This window comes from Ambystoma mexicanum, chromosome 10 (assembly GCF_040938575.1).
Source record: "Ambystoma mexicanum isolate Mex_15411 chromosome 10, UKY_AmexF1_1, whole genome shotgun sequence".
In the NCBI taxonomy this organism is placed as follows: domain Eukaryota; kingdom Metazoa; phylum Chordata; class Amphibia; order Caudata; family Ambystomatidae; genus Ambystoma; species Ambystoma mexicanum.
In genome coordinates this window covers 14,126,852-14,147,168 of record NC_090932.1, presented here as the reverse complement: position 1 = coordinate 14,147,168, position 20,317 = coordinate 14,126,852, and the positions used below count along the sequence as shown (strand labels likewise).

Genomic DNA, 20,317 nt, shown 5'->3' with positions numbered 1-20,317 from the left:
GTGCATGACATGGGAGTCAGAGTCTGGAACATCTGGAGAGCCACAGGCTACAGACCTTTGCTTTATGTGCATGGCATGGGAGTCAGAGTCTGGAACATCTGGAGAGCCACAGGCTGCAGACCTTTGCTTTATGTGCATGGCATGGGAGTCAGAGTCTGGAACATCTGGAGAGCCACAGGCTGCAGACCTTTGCTTTATGTGCATGGCATGGGATTCACAGTCTGGAACATCTGGAGAGCCACAGGCTGCAGACCCATGGGTTATGTATATGGCATGAGAATCATAGTCTGGAACATCTGGTGAGCCACAGGTTGCTGACACCTGACTTGTGTACACGGCAGGGGAGTGTGTGTTGGAACCATCTGGAGAGCCACAGGTTGCAGACCCCTGGTTTATGTGCATGGCATGGGAGTCAGAGCCTGGAACATCTGGAGAGCCACAGGCTGCAGACCCATGGGTTATGTGCATGGCATGGGAGTCAGAGTCTGGAACATCTGGAGAGCCACAGGCTGCAGACCCATGGGTTATGTGCATGGCATGGGAGTCAGAGCCTGGAACATCTGGAGAGCCACAGGCTGCAGACCCATGGGTTATGTGCATGGCATGGGAGTCAGAGTCTGGAACATCTGGAGAGCCACAGGCTGCAGACCCCTGGTTTATGTGCCTGGCGTGGGAGTCAGGGTCTGGAACATCTGGAGAGCCACAGGCTGCAGACCCCTGGTTTTTGTGGCATGGGATGTCATTTGTGACCACCTGTCCTGATGGCTGTTGGTGAATACCAGGTATGCAGGGCTGATATCTGTGACTAATAGCGGCTTCCTGACCTATATAATCAAACATATATTGACTTGACTGCAAATTGTGAAATATTGAGGGGAATGGTTATGCAGATCCATTTTGCAATGTGTTTTCTGCTCGTGTTACCATGACTGAATCTGACAGATTTGTCTTCGATCTTCGCAAATGATCTATGTCTAAATGTCAACAAGACTGAGATCCTCCTTATTGGTACACCATCTCCATCCATTCCTCTCACTCTCTGTCTGGCCTCCCTTGGCCCTCCTCCCACCCCCACCTGCACGGCTAAGAACCTTGGGGTTATCTTTGACTCTACACGTTCCTTCTCCGCACACATCTCTGATGTCTATAAAAAATCAAACTCTTTACTTCACCTCCTTAAGGGTACTCTGCCTTTCCTCTCCTTCCCTCAAAAGCTCACTGTCTCCCAAGCTCTGGTTCTTTCCAGACTGGATTACTGTAACAGTCTCTTCTAAATCTACCCGCCTCCACTCTCCGCCCTCTACAACTCATCCAGAACAGGACTGCGAGACTTGTCCTTGGCCTCAAGCCCTGGGATCGTATCTCTCCAGCCTTGAAATCCCTTCATAGGCTCCCAGTGGATGCGACGATTACATTTAAAACCCTCTTCATTGTCCACAAGGCTTTCTGGGGCCTGGGTCCAAAATACCTTCAACTATCCCTCCGTAAATACCTCCCCTCTCGAGCCCTTCGCTCCTCTACTTCTAACTCCCTCAGGGTTAGTCGTTTTGCAAAGAAACGTGCTGGGGGTAGATCTCTGTCTTCGGCTGGTGCCTCCATTTGGAACAGCCTCCCGGCCACCTTGACACTTGAGGAAAAAATCTTTGGTTCCGGAAGCATCTCAAGACCTTCCTCTTTGCCTCTGCCTTTGCCCTCCTTCACTCCTATGCATCTGTTTCTTCTCTTGGCATCGTGCACCTGGCCACCCTCTGTTCATTCGGGCCCAGGTATCTGCTCTCCCTGCCACCCTCCTGCCCTGCCTCCAGGCCACCATCTGCACTAGGGTTTATGTATCTGTACCCATACAGTCCCCCTCCCACTTTTCTTCTGCACTCATCAGATATACCTTTCTGACTAACTTTCACCTGCCACTTGCTGGCTGCACTACCATGGTGTATCGCCCTTATTTATTTTTTATTCTATTTAATAATTATTTATATTTTCTCTCCTCTGCCTCACACTTTGCACTCCCCCCCTTTCATGCACTTTTCCCCCGTTTTCCTTTTCCATGCACTTGTGTTTTCTTAAATGTCACTGGGCCTAGTAAAATTGCATTTTTTTCTGTCTTTTCTCCCTTGTTCCCCTCCCTTTTTGCCTGGTCGCGCTCTGAAACACTTGTGTACGAGCACAATATAAATAAAATATCATTTAATTTCATTTTGATCCATTTTGGATCAATGCTGTTTTTATAGAGGCGCCGATTGTGAAAACAGTAGGAACACATACAGAAGATGTAATGCTTATAAATCATTTTACTAGCTTATTTCATTATGTAATGGATACAATCTGTTTTTTCTAAATTCTAGTGTAGCCCAATGGCTCACATTTTAAAAGTGGCAAAATCTGATTTTTGCTTCAAATAGTGGCACAAAACTGTCTGGTCTGTTTTGCTGCCCGATGCAACACGTCATGCAGGCGGGTTCAGTTAAAGTTCCAAGAGTCTCCTGCCTTTTCCAACCCCTGTCCCTCAAGTAGCTAAAATGTCATACATGGGTTTCTTTCTCCTTCTACAAAGTAGATAGATCTGCCTTTAAGGGACTGTAGGCCTTGGGGCTCCAGATGCCCCATCAGCCCCATCAGCCCCAAGCATTACACCCAATGTCAGCATTCAGCAAACCTTCCTATTCAAGATCACTCGCTGACCTGCACCCACTGAGCTGTACATAAGTGACTAGGTAACACCAGGGGGTCTGGGCTTAGCACGGATCAATGGATGGGGTGGGGGGGCAGCATTAATGTGTCTTTGCATGGCATTATCCCCCTAATCGCAAAAATCAAAAACTAAGCGTGCACTTTTCCCCTAACACTCTAGCGCCTTTCCTGACATAAAACGTTCTATTTCCTTTAGTGCAGGAACATTGGACCTCATGTCGAGTTGAGTGGTATTCCGACGGTAAATCCACCGGAATACTCTCCAAACGAATTACTGTTACCGCCACATAGGCCAGCGGAATTTCCACCGGATTACAAGTGCTGGTGGCAGTGTAAATCCCTATTTAATTTAAGCTTGTTGGACTCAATGAGGCTTTTTTGGCAGAATTACCATGGCAAAATGTACACTGATTCTGCCAATTTTTCGGCGGTGAGTTGGAGGATTTAACGCCAGGATATTCCTGGAGGCAAATCCTCCACTCCAGGCCCAAACTCGTAATTTGACATAGTGGTAAAGTTGGCAGAGTTGCCACCGACTCTACAATTTACAGCCAAACTCGTAATGAGACCGATAATATTTTTGTTTGATTTGCAGCACCCTGGAATGTAAAATAATGAGCAGCAGATTGTTTGGATTACATCTCCCATCAGCCTTAGGCAGCATAGTCAGTGGTGAGGGATCATGGGACTTGTAGTTCAAAAAATCTGGAGAGCCAAAAGTTACAGAGCCCTTATGTACATCCAAATTATTTCTGTAGGAAAGCATAACGTCCCTGCAATAAAAGGGTTACACAAGTGAACAGAAATCCTTTTAGAGGTTAATTGGGTGAAATAGAAAACAATGTATGCATTCACTTGGTACTAGCTGGACAGAGGCACTGCCGCCACACATCACACAGTTATATTTCAATGCTTTTTCAGTGTAAAACCTTCAGTTTACAGTGCAGAAATGGACACCCAATGCTGTTGCAGGGTACTTACAGTTTGTAAAGACTGGTTTTCTGAAAGGCTGCCCCTTGGAGAATATAAATGCCGCTATCACCAGTTGGCTTGTGCTAAGCAGCCACAGGGTTGTGTTCTCGAAGCTCTCGTGGGCTTTGAATATGTTGACAATCGAACCATTGGAAGGAGAAGTCGTGTTCATCGACACATTCATTGAGTGTAGGTTCACCGGGCTGCCGTCGCATGAGCTAAACAGACATGAAGGAAGGTTGTGTTTAGCCCCGATGTTACACAATCTTTACACTTCAGACTTGGGAAATCATTTCAAAGAGGTAAACTCCTTTCCACCAAAGATTGATGCTATCTGATAAATTGTGATCACTGATCAGACACCAATAAGATTACAACGCTCCATAGAGGGGCTAACTGATTATGATCCAATGAACAATTCAAATTTAAATTACAATCAAACCAAAATACTATTGAGTAGTAAAGTGTCAATATACAATTTAAATAGTACATAGATGAGAACAATATAGAAAGGGTGGACCAGTTTATTCGATAAAAACATTTCTCCAAATGAACCGTTTTACCCGGACATTGTGTGGTTTCTCTTTTAAGGGATTTAGCAACATGTATACATAGTCTCGTTGTCAGAATATTGTATGGATTGGACATATTCACTGATAAAGAAGTGAAGGGGTTAAATATTCTCGAAGGAGAAATCAGGAGATCAGCTTTAGGGTTACGTAGAGGTATCCCAGTAGAACGTATCATCCTCCATGACTTTACTAAAAATAAGACAGAACATGGTATATTTTAAGATCCTTCTCAAAAGACAGACTTCCTCATTGAGCTATTTTAACAAAATTATTACAGGTGGGAAAATAAATCCTAAATAAGCGGTAATGAATGGTCACTTGCAGACATTTCCAGGAACAGATTAACTGGGATTCAGACCTAATACTTCACCTTAGCTAAATGCATCCCCAGTAAAAGAAAAAGGCTAAATTATGGGATTGGACCCCCAATCCGGAGTATATACATCAGAAAAGAATCCTGGCCATGTACTGTACACATACATGTGCATATCTGGCACCTTCCCAATGCCTCCTCAAATGCACTGGCATCGTTTCGAGAAGATGCGTGCTGTGCCTAAATGCATTACTATCACACATGGACATTGGTGGGAGCGAGAAGACCCCCAAGAAACAGGAACATGCAGCTTTGCAGCACTGCACTGGAAACAGCCCACCGTGCACAGCTCCCATTACCCGGAATATTTACTAGGTGGCGTATAAGGAACACACAGGATCCTGGGCACACACCATATCAGGACACCCCATATTTCTACCCAGAAACCGATGTCTGCTGTGGGGTAAACACGATGGACAAGATTGCAGATACCCAGATTTAAACATCATTTGTTTAATAATTAACATGACATTAGATATTTTAGTATGGCGCATTTTAAATGTATGTAATACGAAATGTTTATGAATTGTTATTGACAAAGTTCATATTTTTATATCGTGCAATGGTTTGTTTATAACCGAATCATAAGAATTTAAAAAAATGAAATAATAACGTATGTTTAAATCAACTTTTGGGGTATCTAGGAGGGAGTGCAGCTTACTGGAGTTGTTCAACATTGAAGCAATGCTGGGCATTTTGGTGTTCATTAACGAAAGGTTATTACCAATATTTCCTTTATTTTGCATTATGAGTTTTTTGTTACTTAAGCAACACCTTTATACAACACAGAACAGTTCTATACACAGGACATAGGGGAAATGTGACGGAAGAACAGAAAGGCCGGTTCGGCCCGTATAATGGTATGCAGCAGAGGTCATGATATCGGTCACCAACGATAGACCAGATTCCCTGGACCCCTCCTCCCTTTATCAGACAGATAGCCCCCCATGAGCCTATTTATGTGACCCTTCCTTGCTGAGATTGCATGCCTTTGCAAAGAACAGCTTGCATGAAACAGTTGAGGACCATGAGTGCTTGCAAGCCATTGTGGCGAACATCAATTGCAAAGGTTTTCAGTCATGGTCACCCAACGCCTGCATCTGGGGGTCACAGTGGGTTTAGCTGTGGTTATTCAGAGGTGAACAGGAGAGGAGCCTCATGTGATCACGTGCTTTCATGTCCCCTCGGCACATATAAGATTTGGGAATCTCCCGCAACCACCGGCAGAGCACGTATTCATCCCTCCCCTTGTTTACTCTCCGCCCGTCTGACAGGTGCACATCTCAGCTGCAAGGGCAACACATGATGCCCACTGAATAATACAACATCTCCCCTCAGCCGGCCCTGGTTGGGTTCACTGCTGCTGTTGAGTGGACCACAGACAACGACACTTGAAGTTTGGAACGTGAAACATTACACCCTAACAGTGATTGCAAATGGAGGAGTGCAGTGGTGCTCGCTTGATTTCAAGAGGATTTCCGCAGCAGGCCTTTCTCAGCAGGAAACACCAGAGGAAGGAAGACAGAGAGCGATCATGAATTGGTATCTGCGTGCCGCCCGCCAAGATCCGAGAGACATGTGAATACGGGGTGGGTGGCAGCGTCTCAACCTTCTTCGTTAGCAACGTTTACAACATGTGCCTCTCCAAATGCTTTGCAGAACCACAGCTCCCATCAGTCCTAGTCAGCGTTATCAATGGCGAGGGATCATGGGAGTCGTAGGTCCAAAACGTCTGGAGAGCTCTAGGCTCCCTCTCTACTCTCAACATGCTAAAGAAGACAGGTGTGGGTGCTGGATTCTGGAGCTCACCTGTGCAGGTCGGTCTCACTGTACCACGGCTGCCTCTGGACCATGAACACTGCATACGTGTGCACGGCTACACTGAACAGGATGTTGAAGACCACGGAGAAGAGAATGGGCGGTGAGAAAAGATGTCCTGGTGGCCGATACGGGGCCAGCTTTCGGGAGGGGCCATTCAAGCTCACTGAAAAAGAGAGACAGGCATTCATTAGAAGTTTCTGATCGTATTAAAAACACATGAATATGGCAGCAGGGCCCAAGATGAGCCCAGGAACATTGGATTACCACTGTGATACTACATCCCAAGAGCAGCTCCTGAAGCACCTACGATTTGATGTATTTGACCCGGCGCTTCCCTGCTTCCAAGGAACATTACAATTTACCATTTTTATAATTTAGGTACAATAAGAAAAACACATGGTTAATCCTGCCGTGTTTGCACTTGGACTACACACGTCCCCTCCAACTAATGTTCACCATTTCTTCGATGGAGTGCAAGAGAGGAGTGTAAGATGGTGGCATGCTCACGTGTACGCTGCCCTTTGGCACTCAGCAGTCCAACATGGACTGCATCGATGGCTTGGATACGCATGTTTTGGAGGATGGGCAACGAAGGCAGGTATTTCCCGAGCCCAGCCTTAGTCATCCCATAATTCTTCAGTTCCCTTAAACTGGAGGTTAAGGTCACCAGCAACCAAAATATGAGTTTTAACTGAGTCATACTCGTCCCATGCGCTAAACATCTCTTGGATGTTATTTTTACTATGCGTAATGGACCTCTTCTGTTCGGTCTAAAGGTATAAAGGCTGTGATGCCCGTTAGGCACATAGACTACACTGCCAGTTATGGGAGATTCCACCCAGATGAGCAGACCACCACTGGGCCGGTCCCTACAGCAGGGCTCAAGTCGAGGGCACACGCGTCCCCCCCACCTTTTTCAGAGTGCACCTTGATATTCTAATTTTTGATGACACCACATTCATTGGAATGTTCATGAGTCCCCCCACTTTGTTTCTGGGACTTGACCCCTGCCTTAGAGCCTTTCCGAGTGGAAATTGAGAACATGTTCTGCCCCTGCATATCGACCACATCCTTAGCCTAAGTTTCCTGTAAAATAGATATCCCCAAATCCTGCCTAAACTCACAGCAACTAGGGTCTTTCATATGCTTGGCTGTGCCATCGGTGCTCTATGAGACCATCTCACAGGGAGCGATTGGGAGGGGGCCTGCAGACCTCCTGCCCTGCTGTGCCAGTCAATTCACTTCCTCAAGTCGTTCCCCAACATTGGTGTTAAGCACTCTGCCTGTCCCAGACTGACTGGGCGACTCATGATTGGCTAGCACTTCTACTGGAGGTGCCCCCCTCCCGTGACCATGCCCTTGGCTGCCAGCATGGGGCGTCATCACCGTGGAAAGGCTCTTAGAATGTCTGATGAACCTTGCGGAGGACGTGCCCAATATTCTACAGCAAGGAGGCCCTCAGCCCAATCTCTGCAAGTTAGAAGAGTCTCGCTATTGGACATGTTCCGCCGCCGACACGGAGCAATGTCCCCCCTGATGACAGACACACATCGCTTAACAGACCCAATCCAATGGCTGCTCTTATTTGTCAGGCATGCCTCGTTCTCAAATGCTCCTACGGCCACTCTAGAGGCGTTGCCCATGGTAACCGAGGGCTCCGCCCTTCTATCCCATGTTTGAACGCTGTTACCCAGTTGATGCCACTCTAGCCAGAGGGGCCGTGCCTTTGCTAAGCAAGTGTTTGGGAATAGCACTTGGGGGGACTATTGGTCACGTGCTGGTTAATAGTGGCAACCCTTGGATTTGATCATGCTGAGAGGGCCTGGTTCCTCTTTGCCTCACTGTAAACAGCGCTAGTAATATTACTTTCTGGGGAGCAGGAACTGGTGGGGCCCATAGGGCCTGTACGAGCCCTCACACCCTTAATGGGAGAACACTTGGATTATTCGCGGGGCATAGCTGCATCCCCCCACTCAGCTGTTCCACCATGGACACACGCGTTGCGATGTTATATTTTAAACGTTTCATTTTCTTCTGTAATTCTTGGCAATCTAGTTCATTCTGGCAGCTACACCTTTGGGACGTGTGAACCATCTCCTCCTCCTCCCCCTGGCTAAGGTACCTGCGAGAAGCCTGGCCTTTTCTAATTTTCAGGCCAGGCGCGTTCTAGGTTTCTCGGGGGGAGCGGAGCTCTCGTCTGTTTAACTTTCCTTATCCCGGCTGCTCCCATGTTACTTTCTAGGGGGAGAACCCATTAGCCAGCGGGATAGATGGGCTAACCACTGTCACCTCCTCGCGGGGATCCTCTATAACCCCGGGCTGTGAGACGCCCCTGATCCCACTAGCCACCGCGTGTGCATTAGACGTGTCCTTATTCTCACCCCAGGTCCAATCTGTAGTTCAGTGACATTATGTGGTGTTATTCTATTGGTGCATACCACGTTGGTGGGGCAGATATAGATCCCACCCACCCCCCTCTGGACCTTAGAATCCCCAAGAGTGGTATTTTGCTGCCTCCTAGCCTGGGCGACTCGGGGATTAGGGTGTGCGCCGGCTGGGCCAGACGTATAGTAAATTATTCTCTCACTGATCCAATACCCCCACCCTCTACCACACAGCTGGATCGACAGACTTAATCATTCTTGGTAAGGCCGTTCCTTTCACCTGACCCATCCATGTCCTGTAACAGACCCTTGATTTCAGTGATGAAAGCGTTCACCTCGTTAATCGGCTCAAACATTTTATGTCATTCCTTTTGGAGGAATCACAACGTTTGCTTTCCTTTTAGACCGACTGGAATAACTAACGTTCCACGAGACAGCCCTAGGAAAGGCATGTCGGGAGATAACAATTGATACAAGCGGTTATGCAACGAATTAAAACAAGTTCAGGACTTATACTGAAATACTCAATTAAATAATTAAGAAAAGAAAAAAAAAACAGTCCTAAGCCAATTAGGCAAGTCCAATAGGATATAGTGCCAGCCCAAAAAGAGTCCTGAGGAAGTATACCATGGAATAGAAATCTACCCCCATGCACACAAGCGATAGATGGAAGGTTGCAACAGTGGGTCAAGTAGAGCACAGCGTGCGGAAGCGGGCATGCACGACTTGCTTGGGGGCCGCCTTAGTCCGTCTCCCTTCCGTCGCTCCCTGCGATTAAGTCAAGTTAGCTTTATAGCTCCCGTCAAGCAGAGGGATCTCTGACTCTCTTGGATCCTGGCTACCAATTAGAACATATCATTTCAAACAAATAAAAACAGAGCACAAGGCCTATTGAGGCCACCGTCCCAGAGCCAAGCTATAATCGCGGAGTTCGGGCAGAGTTCCAGTCTGCTCCAGTGACTAGCGAGTGAGGACGTGCTTTCTACGCTCTTCTGCTGACGCTGCTGTGCCTTTAAGGTTTTTTCCCAGCATCACCTTCAAAAACTTGCCCTGCGCGCGGAGCGCGCGCGGAGTTCGGGCAGAGTTCCAGTCTGCTCCAGTGACTAGCGAGTGAGGACGTGCTTTCTACGCTCTTCTGCTGACGCTGCTGTGCCTTTAAGGTTTTTTCCCAGCATCACCTTTAAAAACTTGCCCTGCGCGCGGAGCGCGCGCGGAGCGCGCGCGGAGTTCGGGCAGAGTTCCAGTCTGCTCCAGTGACTAGCGAGTGAGGACGTGCTTTCTACGCTCTTCTGCTGACGCTGCTGTGCCTTTAAGGTTTTTTCCCAGCATCACCTTTAAAAACTTGCCCTGCGCGCGGAGCGCGCGCGGAGTTCGGGCAGAGTTCCAGTCTGCTCCAGTCCGCGCCAGGTCAAGGGACAAGGCTCCAGAGTCCAGACGGTCTAAGAGCCCCAAGGTAACTTTTACAACTAACTTGTCCACGAAACCTATCAACTACCAACTATCCTCCTCCTTATACCTTTTCCTTACCGGTTACCCTTTTCTGTTCTCTCACCCTCCTTCTTTTTTCTCCTTTTCTACCCGCCAATCACTTCCTACCGTGTCCTCTCTTCCCTCCTCTCTTCCCTCCTTCTCTTCCTTCTCTTCCCTCCTCCACCTACCTCACTGTGATCCTTCCCCCTCCCCCCCCCTTCCCCAATTCCCCCTCCCATGGAGGAAGATTCAGATCAGCGCAGACTCAGAAGCAAAGCGCGTAAGAACCTATATGCACCATCGGCCGCCTCGGCCCCAACCTCTTTACATCATTCGAGGCCCTTGACGGCGACCGCTACGCTGCCGTCTCCTGCCTCGACTCCTCGAGAATATCTTCTTTTTCCTTTGACGAGCCAAACTCATGGAACTACCATAACTTCTGGGACACAGCCGTCGGCACCCATGGAGCCTGTGAAGCCGGGCGCCCCCCCTGGGCCTGAGTCCCGGATCGTCCATACGCACCTTACAGTGCATAAAGGTGGACCAGCTAACGCCACAGCGTCGGCCAGCTGTCTGGTTCCAGTTCCTGACGCGACCTGCCCTCTTACCGCTTCGGCGAGTGACCCATTCTGTGCAGGGACCGGAGGGTCCCTGTCAGTGGGTCTGAGGGCGCACGCTCCAGTTGACTCACCCGGCACAGCCCGGCCGGACTCCGCTATATCAGCCGGCATGGCTGAGCTGAACAACATGGCGGCACCACCAGACACTTCATTCAACTTGACTTCGGCCCACATGCCGTTATCGGTCTCTGATCCTTGTTCCGAGTCCCAGCCATGCACGTCCAACATAACCACCGAGGCGATGATTCATATAACTACGGACGACCCCAGGACCTTATCGGATACGGCTGGACGCGAGACTCTAAAAAAACAATTAGTCTCCGCTCAGGCCCCAGTGGCGCTCTGCATGGCACCGGACCTGACCTCAGTCAATCTCACACAAGCATCCGATATTGAGCTTAGCACTCTGCAAGACAATATATCTACAGCTGAGATTCCTCTTCTCAAATCTCCTTCAGATTCACAATCTCAATCTCAAAACAAACCCAAAGACACATTAATGAATTCCTTCTTGGAATCAATAACTGACACAGATTCAGACGAGGATTCCATCTCTCCGAACATTGCTTCGCACAAAAAACTGTGCGCCCAAATAAGACCACTTCACAAAAACCAAGCTAATACAAGAACGAAACCTGTGCCAACGACACAAGCGCTCAATAAATTGATGGTACCAACAAAAAAAAAAAAAAAACACCAAGTCCTGTCGTCTGTACCAGCAAAATCTTCCAAGCATCCACTAAGTGAGGCCCGACCCCAGTTTCGGAAAAAGAGAGGTGATTCTAAACTTTCTTTACCCACACCTCTCTTGTCATCCGCTTTGCTGAACTTCTTCAAGATCCAAGGGAAAAGAAAACTATCCACCGACTCCGAGCTGTCTGATGCGGAAATTCTAGAAGCGCTTGACGAAGCCGCGCCTGCCCTAAAAACCAGAAAAATTGTAGCTATTGAATGCCCCCAGTCACCCACTTGCCCTACAGACCTGAGTCTAACCTTAATTCCCAAAGACAACCTACAAGATCTCCCGACACCAGTCACGTTGACCCCCGAGCGGATCCTTTCTGCTCCACTCATCACTGTCCCAGATGTCCAAGCCGAGAAGCCCCTTTCTAGAAACCCGGAACCCAGCTCATCTCCTCACTTAATACTCAAAGACTGCCCGGCTAACCAGGGTCTCCCGGGTATTCTAGACTTATTATAGCCCAAGCCTGTCTCTTCATACAAAGTAAAGTCCACACAATCGTGGACGAAAACCCACCTACCCATTCTTCCCCCCCTGGCGTCGCTGGCAGATCCGCCACCCAGCGTTATCATACAAGACGACAGCGACCAACACCAGAGCCCTGTCACAGAGAGACATTCAAATGATGTAGAACTCGAAGGAAGATCAGCAAGGCGCAGGCATTCCCTGGCGAACCCTGCATCCTTAGGACCCAGAGATTTCCCAAGAAATAATAGACCACTCTTGGATCCTGCCTCTACACCTCAAAAAGACACATCGGGCAATAGAAAAGATTTAACGACAATTATGTCGGCAATAACCATCGCAATGGCCCCTTTCTGCAAACTCTATGAATCATTAGGAGATGCATCAAGAGACAACACGGCCATCTTGGCCTCCATTCAGTCTAAACTCACCTTCCTCGAAGGCTACATCACTGCTATCGACTTGAAACACGACATATTTAACACCTCAAAAGACCCAACACCGTTGGCCCCACAGCAACCACACTCACCTGCGATAAGGACGACGATCCTTCCTCAAAAGATCTGTGCTGACAGCTCTACACAGACGTCCTACACTACCTCCTTCATTGATCTCGCTCCAATATTTTCGAGCAAACCAAAGCCCACGTCAGTGGCTCTAACGCCCACTTCCAGTTTCCACCCTACTTCCGCTCAAAACCAGGACCGGACCCAACGGAGACTCCAAGGCAAAAAGACATTAAAACTAGCGCTAAGCGATCGTCAATCCTCCCCGCCGATCCATCCCTGCAACCTCCTGTCAGAAGGCGGCTTAACAAACTCCGGCCATTCTATCTCAACGGACACTTTGGATCTGGCCAGGCCACGGCCTAAAACCATAACAGCCTTGGCTCAGTCTCCGAAATCCTCTGAAGAATTTTTCGATTCAAGTCTTTTATCTCCAACCCCAGTCCAAGAAGTGGACGACTTGCCTATGGCACTCTCATCTACTCAAGATGCTGGACAAACCCCTCGCCGGCTGCCCACTCTACAGGCGCTCCCTGATGCCCCATCCACCTCAACATGGGAGCCGGCTGGGAAGCATCTCGAGATTCACCACCTGCCCACGCCTGGTCCAACCGCTTCGACCAAACGAAACACTAACCATGTTCAAAACAGTGTGGTAGATAAAACAAGGCCGTCAAAGCTATCCAAGACCCCCAAGCCAACGGAACTGAACCCATCCAACGTTAAGACAACTAGAACCATAACCCTGTTCAAAATTGAACAGATCTCAAGCAAAGATAAACACATAATTCTCAACAGAAGAACTGTGCTGAAAATATCATCGTCAATACCCGCCTTAAAACATTTGAAATCGGACCACTTTCAGCGGGTCGAACCTTACCACAGAGACAACAAGGCCAAGGCGCACCTTTACATCTATAGCTCGGCAATACAAGATATCTGTAAACAAGCAGGCGAAGACCTAAAGGCAATGGGGCTCCTCCTCTCAGAAATAAAAACCTACGCCGACAGACCAACCCCTTTTGGGGCACACTTAAAGAAGAAAACTAACAACGACCAGAGCCCATCTAGACGCCTCCATGAGCGCAGAGACAAGCTAAGGTCTCACTTCAATGCCCCATCAAGAAAAAAGTCAACCTTTGACCAGACCCATGAACATCGGGCAGACCCTACCCGGGACCACTCCTCTCAATACAGAACCTCATCGAAAGTGGCCTGGGTAGATGCATCACCTCAAAGGTCCCTCTGTCACAGCGAACACAGGCAAGCCACACCTACCCGCTGCTTGTCTCAGCACCAGCACGACAGGCAACGCACGGATAGACCAGCACATGCCCGGAGACACTACTCACCTCAAAGTGATAGTCGTGCCTACAGGTCTCAACACCGACACTCAACTTCTGCCTTATCACCAGCGAAACCCACTACAAGGCCAACAGGACCATGGCATTGGATTAAAGAAGTCCTAGCTCCAAACAAGGCAAAATAGCAATCACTAGAGGAAGCCGACGTCCCCCTACATCCAAAACTTTTAATGCTGGCCTCCTGGAACACAAGGGGACATACTCACTTAACGACTCAAAACTGCATAGACTTACAACAGTTCGATATCCTCTGCCTCCAGGAAACATGGCTGCTAGACAAACCTGTGTTGGATGGCTACGAAATTGTGACATCACCGGCGGTAAAGGGTCCTCTGGGTCGTCCCTCAGGGGGTCTCTTAATAGCGGTGAGATCGGACCAAAATTTAAAAATTCTCAAAACTACTGCTAACTCCTACGGGGTTCTGGCGGTCCTGTTGGCATGGAACAGCCCGTCGGACTCCTTCAAACCATCTTTTAAATCAAGCCCGTCGCCCCCCCTTGCGTTGATCACCACCTATTGGAACCCACAGAGAATTTCCACATCTCTCTTTTGCCAAACTATGGAGGAAACAATCAACGACATTTGTATCGAATGGGAGACGCCATGGATCATCATTTGTGGTGACCTCAACGCTAAATGCGACCAGCCGAAAGAGATCTCTTTGAAGGACATGGAACCCACGCAAGCCGAACGAAGAGGCGAAGTATGGATGACACTCATGTCCTCTAGGAACCTACATAACGCCGCCAAGATCAGAGAAGGCCAGCCTCTCCTACCAACATGGAAAAGAGGCCAATGGTCGGCCACTTTGGACTATATTTTTGCCTCTCCAGCCCTGTGTACACAAGTCCAAGACTTCCAAGTGCTGGAAACCACGTCAAGCGACCATAACCTTTTGTCCCTCTCTTGGGCCTCAACAGCGCTCTCGAACGGCAGCTACCTCCCCGAGGTGGAGCTCAATCCACAACAAACGCGCCTGCGTCTGTCTGCCGCAAATATAAGGGCAATTACCTCTCAGTACGTGACAAACCAAAACGCGGAGTCACCCTTGGAACCTCTTGGTAGACCAAATTACCTCCCACTCCTCCTATCCTATAAGTATCCTTCGACGTTGGGTCCAAAAGCCCAAAAGATCCACACTCATCACTTCGACAAACAAATAGCACTCAAAAAAACAGCATTGAGAAAGCTAAAAAGACAAGTTAAAGCTGTCAAAACCGTCGAAGCATGGAACAAGTGGGCCAACGAATTTCGAACGTATAAGGCATGGTTAAGAGCCAGACGGGCAGGCATCTACCAGCGGGATGCTGAACTTATGCTCCGAGTCCTCACAACTAAAAAGACAGCAGATTTTTGGTCTCTAATAAACCACACGCAAGCGACAACCTCCTCAAACATGATTAACGCTGTTCCGGAGCAAGCCTGGGTTACTTTCTTTACCGACCTCTTTGCGAGTCCATCGGCAGAAAAATCTCAGTGTATCACCATGCCAGATTCCCCATGGGTGGACCTTTCAGCCGTATCAGACATATCTCTCGCAATCAAAAGGCTTAAATCGTCCAGAGCACCAGGTCCGGATGGGCTGTCTAACATAGACTTAAAAAAACATCACCATGAATGGTCCACCTTCATTTCTAATTTGTTCAGCCACTGCAGACAAAAGAGAAAGATCCCACTCTCGTGGTGCACATCCATCATTATTCCCATTTACAAACAGGGACCCAGAGACGTCCCGGGCAACTATCGCCCGATAGCCTTGCTGGACATCATGGGCAAGATCTTTGCGTCTCTCCTCCTAGGCCACTTTCAACAATGGGTCAAAACAGCCCCCTGCAATGACCCTCTTCAAACGGGCTTTAAAAAGCACGGGAGCACTACACTGAATATATTTATACTGTCCCTGCTGAAAGCGAAAACGAAAGAAACTTCTCAGCCTGTCTATGCTGCCTTTATCGACCTTTCACAGGCTTTTGACAAAGTCGACAGAAGGAAATTATGGGGCAAGTTAAAAAACTGGAATTGCCCAGAATCGGTCCTAAATCCACTAATGGCCTTGCATACCAACACCACTCTCAAGGTCAGGCTGAACAGACAAGGCACTCTCTCTAGGGAAATTAGTGCAAACAGAGGGGTCAAGCAAGGCTGCCCACTGGCTCCAGCCCTTTTTGTCGCATTTCTTGGTGACTATAAAGACTCTGAGCGGCTTGTCCGCTCCTTTCCGCCAAAGCTTGGAAACACGGTCCTGTCTCGACTCCTCTACGCGGATGACATGATTTTGTTCGATCAGACGCCAATCGGCTTGCAACGGCAGCTCGATAACCTCGCAGCCTATATGTCAGCCAACAATCTACTAATAAACCAGGCCAAAACCAAAATCATGATTTTTTCAAAAGACATTCGTCCTCACAAAAAACCTACATCGTGGACAGTAAACAACATCAGAATTGAGGTGGTTTCCCACTTCAAATACCTGGGGGTGGTCATCGATGGTTCAAGCAAGGAACAGAAAATGCAAGCTCACCTCTGGACAAAAACAAAGCTTTTGACTTCTCAACTCAAAGCGATCGACAGGAAATTTGGCAAATACTCACTCTCCCCGGCCATTGCCTTCTATAAAGGGAAAATAGTGCCAGCGCTAACATACGGCATGGACGCAATGTTCACGATTCCACACCAACTATGGCGAAGGCTAGAGGGACACATCTGGAAATCACTTTTGGGTTTACCAAATGCAATTCCCATCGAAGCAGTCAGAAGAGAGCTGGGGCTGCTCTCGTTAAGCGCGACTGTCAGTGTGGCCTCGCTTGCCCTGTTTAGAAAGACCTTAATAAAAGATGGGCTTCAAATCTGCAACTTCATCAGCCAAGAGCTGTCCTCCACGTCCTCCAAAGCCGTTCTGCTTTGGGTGCGTCGGCAAGAACACACACTGGAGGAAGTGTCATGTTCCAAACTTGACCTAATTTCGAACCCCCAAAGGGTAAGCGAAAAATTAAAGAACCAAGACTGGATCTCCACCATAGAAAAAGCGGCAGCAGCGAAATGCTTAAGACATCTCCCGCCAACATTTAACAAGTTGAAGTCGCCCCTAAGTTACTGTGCTAAATTCCCAGATAAAAAACTTCGAGGAACATTTTTGCGAGCACGTCTCAATCTGCTCCACACAAGAGAAATCTTGGGGATTAGATCTTTAACTGCCATAACTACCTGCAGGCTATGTAATGATCCTGACTCCACGGAGTCAATACGCCATCTCTTGCTGAACTGCCCCTCGCTGAACCAAGAACGGCAGGCCTATCTTCCTCCACTATGGCACGACTCAACCCTGATTGAAGAAAACACATGGTGGTGCCGTCTGATTTCTGGTGAAAAACCCCGCTGGGCAACGGCTACGGCAAAAATAATTCAGGAGGCTTTTCTCAAAATTGCGAACCAAAGCTCGAATTCCTTACCGGAGGTGCTTGGTGGATACCAACATGACCACACAGATGCATGACATGAAGTCTCAACTGGCGAATCAGGCGTCGGCTGAATATCCCCCTTTTATTCTGTAAAATTTCCACCTCGACTTGATCGCAACTTTCCAACGCCTCGTCTGATCGCCGCCTTTTGCACCTGTGTGGGTCTTCGAACTTTATTGAAATTAAGAACTGATACCCCTTGTAAAAATCATGTTTTTCTAGTTGATTATGTACAAGTAATAATAAAAAATAAAAAAAAAAAAAAAAAAAATAATCGTGGAGGATGGAAAATAACAGTTAGCCGGGCAAACAGGAAAAGTTCCTACTGAAGAAGCGTTCTCACCGGAGACCAGCTCTGTGCCTAATTCTCCGCAGTGGGCTGTAGATTAAATCGATTCTGTCCACATCCAATAACGAGCGAGATGATTGTACCAAAACGCCCTCAGCACCAAACACTAGCGACGTACAACACCACGCCCTTTGCCGGCAAGAAATTCACTGCTCTAGCTCTCGGCTCCCGGTCTGTGAAGCGGTGCACAACACTGTGCCCTTTGCCAGCATCACTTCCTCCCCACCACACACCAGGAGATTGATATAAACTCCTCTACAATGATGCAAGAACATCTGGTAAACCCGTCCATTGTGGATGACTCCTAACCAACTTGCCACCAAGCGTCTCCATAGACGTCACGCTTCGAGGGCTTTATGCCAGCAGAGATAACCAGATTTTGTACACATCGGGGATACACAAAGACCAAAAAGGGGCCTTGTTAAGGGTCCAATATGAAAGCATGGTACATAAGTGATCATGGAACGAGGGGCCACCCCCTTTCTATGTAGGTCTGATGTAGGGTTTAGGTTCCTATGCAGGTGTGGTTTTCGCTTGCCTCATCGCTCACCCGCTCTATTTCTCAAGATACGGGTGCAGTTTTAGGAGAAGGGAAGACATATGATGAGCATGTTCCTCGCTAGGTCTGTCTGTCTCTCCATGTGTCTGTCTATCTATGTCTGTGTACCCATCTAGCCACCAATCCATCTATATATGTATGCATCGAAAACACGTTAGGTAAGGGGATCAGAATTAACTCCACAAGACCCTTGAAATTCTGATCATCTTAACTAGACGCCCCCCGTTGATGACCCGTAGGATCTAATGATGTGATATCAATTTAGCTTTACATATAACACATATACCGACAATATCAGCCAACCAGAGTTGGCACTCATTTATTGACCTCAGAAGCATGAAAGGCTGAGTTGGCCTTGCAAGGGCTTCAAGCCTGTGACCTGCATTTCACACACAGATTACAGCAGCAAGCACTCAACCCACTGAGCTATCTTGCCAGCCTGTAATGTTGTTTATCATTGTGAATCCCATCTGCTAAGTATGTGCTCATGAGCTTTGCAACTGGGAGGACGCCAAGTTAAGATGATCATCCCGTCCCACATCCTGAATTTCAAGGGTTTTGTTGCATTAAATATTATCACCTTAACTGTCACTTAATTGAAGTTTTTTTTCCAGTACATTTCTAGGGATTTGTTATGCCATAGTTTATTCAGGGGCCATTTGTGCATGTTACACCAATAGGTTTTCCTATGCCCCACTAGCCATGGCCTTCGCCCGTGGCCATTGTACATTTTCCACCTCTAGGTTTCCCTAGGGCCCACTAGCAGTGGCCTTCGCCCGTGGCCATTGTACATGTTCCACCTATAGGTTTCCTTTGGGCCCACTAGCCATGGACTTTGGTACTGGCCAGCGAGCACGCCCACTGGCTGTGCCCACTGTCTATTTTAATACACTAGGTTTCTTTCAAGCCCACTCGTCACGGCTTTCGTCCATGGCCCGTGACCACAGTCTTTGGTTGTGGCCGCTGCACATGTTGCACCAATAGGTTTCTTTGGGGCCCACTGACCAGGGCCACTGGCACAAAGACCCATTTCCCCCCGCCTAGTAGATGTGATCACAACAAATGTGCCCCCATTACATTTTTTCCCCTTGGTTTCCATTCCCCCAATAATGACTGCGGTAATCTTGCATTAATGTCACGCTAATTAACGCGATAACGTTTGAAAATTAAAAGGTACTTACAGACGCTCCTCATGTGCCTCCTTTCTTTTCCGTAGGTGCCCCAGCCACCTCAGTTGATTTCTCAGTTGATTTTTACCTCCTTGGCCCCTCCCATTGTATCCCTTCTCTCTTTGCTTCTTGTGAGTCATGTTCGTTTCTTAGCACATCATGTCACAAGATTCCCCCGGTAAATGGCTCCCTAGACCACCCCCAACTCCACGATACGCTCTTTCTCACTCTCCACCTCTAGCCCGATGCAATTTCATAAACACCAAACAGCTTTTTATGCCCTTTTTGTCTTCACGTTCCACCGGTATCACTTCAGTAATTGCTTGCATTGAGCAAAAAAAAAAGAAAAAAAAATGCCGGCTTTTCACATCTGAAAAGCCTATCTGCTGCAAGGCGCCATGGGAGACATAGCTATATGTTTAGGAGAATAGGGCACCACATTGCCCATCAAATGTTTTAAAACCTACTGAACCGAATAGCCCCAAACCTGTCCTGGAAATTTATTCAGCGCTTCATGTCCAAGACGTTTCTTATTTTGTCCAATCCTGTCCAGCGGCTTTAGCGATTCGGCTTGATAAAATGTAGACATTTTCTGTATGGGAGAATGAATGGAAGAAGGCTGAATACAGACATTTGTTGCGTTCTTTATAACTTTTTAATTTCTCAACAAATGTTTCCCAAAATTCCCAGTCTGGGTGGCTCGTGACTAACTTTTTGTTTGAAAAATTACTTCCAAATCCGTCCACCAAGTCAAAAGTTTAAAAAAAATTCAGATTTCCTATGAATCAAGGCACTCGCCTT

The 20,317-nt window shown here is 47.8% G+C and overlaps 1 protein-coding gene across 2 annotated transcripts in view; it reads right to left on the bottom strand.

Annotated features, from left to right (window-relative positions):
• The window catches only part of LOC138491101 (probable cation-transporting ATPase 13A4), a 978,968-nt gene that overhangs the window by 127,344 nt on the left and 831,307 nt on the right, over positions 1–20,317 (bottom strand). For both annotated transcript variants that reach the window (XM_069617419.1, XM_069617420.1), the window contains exons 26-27: positions 6,418–6,592; positions 3,673–3,881 (exon numbers count right to left, since the gene is read on the bottom strand). In XM_069617419.1, the coding sequence (XP_069473520.1) occupies positions 3,673–3,881; positions 6,418–6,592 (384 nt within the window). The remainder of the gene's footprint in view (positions 1–3,672; positions 3,882–6,417; positions 6,593–20,317) is intronic.